General features: G+C 42.3%; 1 protein-coding gene across 1 annotated transcript; it reads right to left on the bottom strand.

Moving 5' to 3' along the window:
- Positions 1 to 333: 333 nt before the first annotated feature.
- Smco1 (single-pass membrane protein with coiled-coil domains 1) lies at positions 334 to 3,507 on the bottom strand. Its single transcript, XM_021208853.2, has 3 exons — positions 3,369 to 3,507; positions 1,792 to 1,941; positions 334 to 981 (listed from the first exon to the last, which is right to left on the bottom strand). The coding sequence occupies exons 1-3, from the start codon at positions 3,416 to 3,418 to the stop codon at positions 537 to 539; spliced, it is 645 nt and encodes a 214-aa protein (XP_021064512.1). The 5' UTR covers positions 3,419 to 3,507; the 3' UTR covers positions 334 to 536.
- Positions 3,508 to 6,556: the final 3,049 nt, after the last annotated feature.

Genomic DNA, 6,556 nt, shown 5'->3' with positions numbered 1-6,556 from the left:
CCTTTGAAGATATTATAGGTATGCTGGGCAACCACGACTATCCCAGCACTTGGGAAACAGAGGCAGGCAATATCCATGTTTGAAGCCAGCTAAGGCTACATAATGAGTTCCAAGACACAGAGAAACTATGTAGTGAACAAAAAATTGTGTGTGTGTGTGTGTGTGCATAAAATTGGTTTTGCCCCTTTTGTATATAACATTATAAATATTTAAACAAAACACCAAATAGTAATAATTCCATATAAGTTTCTTTATTATATATTTGGTAGTATCAGGGATTGAACCCAGAGCCTCATACATACAAAAAAAAAAAAATGTACTCGGGGCTACACCCCAAATTCTACTTCATTATAAAAAGCTTGCTTATTTTTAAAATGTGGCTACACATACAATGTTCATTGTATCCATTTGTCATAATTTATTTAACGTTCCTTCCACTTTTGCTATAAAAAAAGCCTATAAAATTAAATTATGCATTTTTTTGTTTTTACAATACAAATGACCAAGAGTGCAACTGTTGGGTCAAAGGTAACAGGTTAGTCTTTAACTGGGGGCATCAACTCTATTAGGGGTCCCCTTGAGTTTTCAGGGACCTGTGCTGCTTTCCCCTTCTCGATAATCTGAACAGCTCTAAGCAATCCATCCTGTAGAGTCTGGTTCTTTACCATGTTGGTGATCATGAAGGAAACATCTTTGATGTACATCTGTCTTACGTTCGCAGCATAGTGCTCTCCTTTGTTGCCATGTACAATGAAGAAGGTACAAAGTGCTGAGACCTCTCTCTCCTGCAGCCCGTACTCCTGCAGGACAGACTCCCACACAAGCCTAATGTGCTTGTTCTTGGCTTTTCTTCTAAGGACAGAGGCTAAGGTCGGAAGACTTCTCACCAGGTCTGGGAGCTTCTGAAGCATTCGAGTGTGCAAGCAAATAAGGACCTCGATGACATAGCTGTATAAAATATTCAGTTCCATTGAGGTGAACCTATGAAAAACGGGCAAAGCTCCTTAAATGGAACGAACATTTTGTGCACAAACAAAAGCTGCATTTGAGTAGGTTGGCGCAATGAAAACCCTCTAGAAAAAAACAGATGTGAATTTCAGAAGTATGACCTGCACCAAACTGCATAGCCAAGGTCCCAGGCCTCCCATCAGGTGAGCTGTGCATGGAGAAGGAACCCCTTTACTCATTTCCCATCAGTAAAACCAGCTGGTAAGAGAGCCACAAGGTGTGTGCTGCAGTGCCTGGCATGTAAACAGGTGCTCAGACTAATGCCTTCTGCGTGGAGGAACCAAGCCCAAGTGACACCTTTGGGGATCGTACCAAGCTCGGTTTTGGAATAGCCACTAAAAGCTCTCACAAAGGGCTGGTGAGATGGCTCAGTTGGTAAGAGCACCTGACTGCTCTTCAGAAGGCCCAGAGTTCAAATCCCAGCAACCACATGGTGGCTCACAACCATCCGTAACAAGATCTGACTCCCTCTTCTGGAGTGTCTGAAGACAGCTACTGTGTACTTAAATATAATAAATAAATAAATCTTTAAAAAAAAAAAAAAAACTTATTTAAAAAAAAAAAAAAGCTCTCACAAAGCCAGGATTTCTTTTTTTTTGGGGGGGGGGGCTTCAAGACAGGGTTTCTCTGTATAGCCCTGGCTGTCCTGGAACTCACTTTGTCGACCAGACCAGGCTGGCCTCGAACTCAGAAATCTGCCTGCCTCTGCCTCCCAAGTGCTGGGATTAAAGGCATGTGCCACCACGCCCAGCTAAAAGCCAGGGTTTCTTAACCATTGCTCACCCAAGGGCCAGAGCTGCTGTCCATATCTCATCCTGGGCTGCTTGGCTTGCCAAAGTCTTGCTATGGTGTTCAAATCGAAGTGTCAGGTTATCCTTGGTGATGTCCAGTTCTTTAAACTGTGTGTCTAGAGCTTGGAGTTTGTTGCCTACTCTACAGGGTTAAAGGATGAAAGGAAGTTCAGGTCAAGAGAAACCTAGAACTCTAACAAGTTATTTATAACCCCTACCAAGTTTACACAGGCACTGTAGTTAAATTGCTAACAGGGTTCTTCTCATTTGTTTGTTCTCTCTCTTTCTCTCTCTCTCTCTCTCTCTCTCTCTCTCTCTCTCTCTCTCTCTCTCTTTCTCTCTCTCTCTCTCTCTCTCTCTCTCTCTCTCTCTCTCTCTCTCTCTGTGTGTGTGTGTGTGTGTGTGTGTGTGTGTGTTAATGGTGGTGCTGGAGATTGAACCTAGGGCCTCATACCTTCTCTAGGCAAGAGAAGACTTGGGGAAATCCTTGCCCTCTGCAGGCCTGCCTTGAGCACCCAGACCTCTTTTATTTTAGTTTGCTTTTCATAAAGTGTAAATTCTAGAGAGGAGATCAATGGTCATTTCTGCCAATCCTAAAGAGAACTTTTAAATTTAAAATATAAATCTGAGTGTAATGTCTCCTACCCTAGCCCGTTTAAAAGCTTCACAGTTTATTCAGTTGTTGGAAATCTAAGAATAATCTCATCGATCCCCCAGCGGATCTCTATCTAACCCATTTCCTGCTTGCCATCCGCAGTAAGCCAGTCCACCATCTTTCAGCTGTTCCTAGAACTACAGTAGACTCACTGGACCCTTGCTCTGGTCTCCGATTCATCCTCCACACACTTCTCTAAAGTACTATTGTGATCATTTAATTCAGCTAGAAATATATCTGTTTTGCACCAAGACTTTAGGGCCACATCAGATCTCCTCAGCAAGGAGTATAATGCCCAGGAGTCTTCTCACACATTCTGGATACTGATCTGTAACTAAAGTCTTATATGAAGCACTCACTCCGATGCTGTGATCCAGCTAAAGTATCCCTCTATCAAGAGCCATGTTTCTTAGGCAAAATAAATTGATGACTCTTTCTCGCACCTTTTGTCTTTTTAGAACATCATCAGTATAAGATCACTTGTTTTAAACTGTATTTTAAAAAAAAAATCTACCATTGTTAAAAGCCATGAACTCCTTGAGGGAAAAAGCCACATTTTATTTTTGTGAATCTAGCACAAATTAAACAGTTATAGCATCTCAAAGCAGATTCTTTTCTTGATTGTGTGTGTGTGTCTGTGTACATGCATGCACATGCAGGTACAGGAGATTTAAAAAACAGGGCCTTTCAACTACACAAGCATTCTACTACTGAGCTAATCCCAACCACCAGCTTTTTTTTTTAAATTACCAATTTACACATTTTTTTAACCTGCAAGTCTCAAAGAACTTTAGCAAACATGTCTCTAATTAGTGTGTTTGCTGTTCCCTGTTTATTTCTGTTCTTCATTACTCAGTCCTCATCTCCTGAGAGCAGCAGACTGGGCTTGTTCCCTCCCTGGAGCCCTGTGCCACCTTTTCATTGCTTCCTTCAAGGATATCAGGGTTGTGGTCTCATGGGTCATCTTCTGAAGGAGGAAAAGGAAAGGAAACAGCACACAGCACGATGAATACTCTGCGGCGCTGGAGATCCCAAATCATCTGCTGTCTTCCACTTGGCAACAGGCAGCGGCGATGGGAACATCCCATCTCAGTACTGCCCAGAAGGTCACCCAGTCCATGAAGCTTTTAATAGCCTGAACATCCAGATATAGTTTCAAAGAACCGATGGTGTGAACCCGGGTGTCCTGGCGTGCACTGTGACATTTGCCTCTGAACACAGACCATGCCATCATAGAGCAACACACAACCAGACAACTCTGTTTGTACTGGAAGATGTATATAGGACATACAAATGTATATGCTACTCTATAGTTAGATTTGATAGAGATATTACTTTCATTTTAAAAGTTTTATTTATTGGCTATACATGAGTGTTCTGTGGGCACATAAGTGTGTGCACCATGTGCCAGAAGAGGGGAACTAGCCTGCCAGTGGTGGCGCATGCCTTTAATCCCAGCACTTGGGAGGCAGAGGCAGGCAGATTTCTGAGTTCGAGGCCAGCCTGGTCTACAGAGTGAGTTCCAAGACAGCCAGGGCTACACAGAGAAACCTTGCCTTGAAAAAAAACACCAAAAAAGGAGGGGAATTAGAGTTACAGATAATTGTGAGCTCTAATGTGGGTACTGCAGAGCCAACTTGGGTCCTCTGGAAGAGCAATAAGTGGTTTTTTTGTTTTGTTTTGTTTTGTTTTGTTTTGTTGTTGTTGTTGTTTTTCTAAGACAGGGCATCTCTGTAGCCCTGGCTGTCCTGGAATTCACTCTGTAGACCAGGCTGGACTTAAACTCAGAGATCCACCTGCCTCTGCCTCCCTAGTGCTGGGATTAAAACATATGCTCCCATCCCCTGTCACTTTCTTTTTTAAGACAGGGCTTTCCTTAGTCATCCTGAACTCTCTGTAGACCAAGATGGCCTGTAACTCACAAATATCTGCTTAATTCTGCTTCCTTATTGCAGGAATTGAAGGTATGTACCACTATGCCCAAGTTACAATACTTACCTGTGAGCCATATCTCCTGCCCCAGGTTTGTTTTTTGTTTGGTTGGTTTTGTTTGGTTTGGTTTTTTTTCGAGACAGGGTGTTTCTGTGTAGCCCTGGCTGTCCTGGACCTCATTTTGTAGACCAGGCTGGCCTTGAACTCAGAAATCTATCTGCCTCTGCCTCCCGAGTGCTGGGATTAAAGGTGTGCGCCACCATGCCCGGCTGGCCCCAGGTTTTATATATTGATAGCTTCCTTACTGAATTAGGAACTAAATCAGTTTTTAAAGAGTGCCTTACTTCTTAAGGATGATAATGATGGTTTAAAGTTAAAAATCTAGCCAATGGTAGAAACTTCTGAGCACTATTGGGATCTTATAGTAGTCTTAAATAAGGAATCGATAGAAAAATACACAAGGAACAGAATTTCTCTGTGGCGTGGTGTGCAGTAGTCCTCTTTTCAGGAAACTAACACAGGAGAACCTTCCCAGCCTATGAATTCAAGGCCAAAAACCTGGACCACATCTCACCCTTTGACCATTTCAAACAAACAAGCAATCCCCAAACTGTGTTATTATTAAAACATGCAAACTCCAAAAATCATAGAGGATAACAGTAGGTCACTGAAGTTTTGGGTCATTAAGAAAATGCTCAGGCTGGGGGAGATGGCTCAGTGGTTAAGAGCACTGGCTGCTCTTTCAGAAGTCTTTAGTTCAAATCCCAGCAACCACATGGTGGCTCACAGCCATCTGTAATGGGATCTGATGTCCTCTTCTTGTGTGTCTCAAAACAGCTGCAGTGTTCTCATATAAATAAAATAATTCTTAAAAGAAAATGCTCACATTGAAGGTGGAATTATCCTTCAAGTGTTGTTTCTTCACTATCAGGGGTAACTGAAGAATATTATAGACTGGAGAACTTGTATGAGCAAAGTCACAGAGGTGGTAGGTGGCTACTATGTTCAGGTAGATACAGTGTAGGTAGATGTTTGCTTCTTTCTGTTTGAGATGGGCTTGCTATGATTATCTAGTGGGGACCTGCCTCTACATCACAATCCTCCTTGCCTTAGCTCCCAAATTCGAGGGCCATGAGTATGCACTGTCAAGTCCAGCTCAAGAATGTATAGTTTGATCAAGTTTCTTGTGAGCCTAAGAAAATAAGAAGTTGTGCAATGTCCATACACTGAATGATTTAGTCTCATTCAATACTTATTGCACATCATAAACACAAAATCAATAGATAAGACCTATGAATGAATGATGAGGAGACAAATATCCTCCCTCCCAGGAAATATGCTAACAAAGAGACAGATTAACAAAGCTGAAATACTGGGGGATAGCAAAGGAAACGTTCAGCAGTGTGGAGAGGCAACTGCAAAACGAGAGAATAGAATTACAAATCACAAAGTAAACAAGGACTGAGATCTAAAACAAAAATGAACCTCCAAAACCTTGGTAGAAAATCCTAATACTAATGATAATAACACTTTTATTTTAAGGTTTTGAGGTTTCTTTATTGCTGTGTGTATGTGTGTTTTGGATATGTACTGGCTAGTTTTGTGTCAACTTGACACAGGCTAGAGGTAAAACAGAGAAAGAAACTTCAGTTGGGGAAATGCCTCCACGAGATCCAGGTGTAAGACATTTTCTCAATTAATGATCAAGGGGGAGGTCCCCTTGTGGGTGGTGCCATCTCTGGGCTGGTAGTCTTGGTTCTGGGGAAGGAAGCCAGTAAGGAACATCCCTCCATGGCTTCTGCATCAGCTCCTGCTTCCTGATCTGCTTGAGTTCCAGTCCTGACTTCCTTGGTGATGAACAGCAATATGGAATTGTAAGCCAAATAAACCCTTTCCTCCATAACTTGCTTCTTGGTCATGATGTTTTGTCCAGGAATAGAAACCTTGACTAAGAGAAATTGGTGCCAGCATAGTGGGGTATTCCTGTGACAACCTGACCATGTTTTGGGGAGGACTGTGGAAGGACTTTGGAACTTTGGGCTAGAAGATCCATTCAGTGTTAAAAGCTCTGTGGGATGTTGTGTAGGAACTTGGAAGATAATGTTGAGAACAGTGTAGAAGATGGAGGCCTAGCTTGTGAAACTTCAGAGGGAAGATTAAAGACTCTTAT

This window comes from Mus pahari, chromosome 12, assembly GCF_900095145.1.
Source record: "Mus pahari chromosome 12, PAHARI_EIJ_v1.1, whole genome shotgun sequence".
NCBI lineage: Eukaryota > Metazoa > Chordata > Mammalia > Rodentia > Muridae > Mus > Mus pahari.
This window is presented reverse-complemented; position numbering and strand designations above follow the sequence as displayed.

Excerpts from the sequence above, each read along its gene's own strand:
- Smco1 (XM_021208853.2), bottom strand. The coding sequence starts at position 3,418 with ATGACCCATGAGACCACAACCCTGATATCCTTGAAGGAAGCAATGAAA. Across the intron at positions 1,942-3,368 it reads TTGAAGGAAGCAATGAAAAG|AGTAGGCAACAAACTCCAAG; the intron begins GTGGCACAGGGC and ends TTAACCCTGTAG. Across the intron at positions 982-1,791 it reads ACAGCAGCTCTGGCCCTTGG|GTTCACCTCAATGGAACTGA; the intron begins GTGAGCAATGGT and ends CGTTTTTCATAG.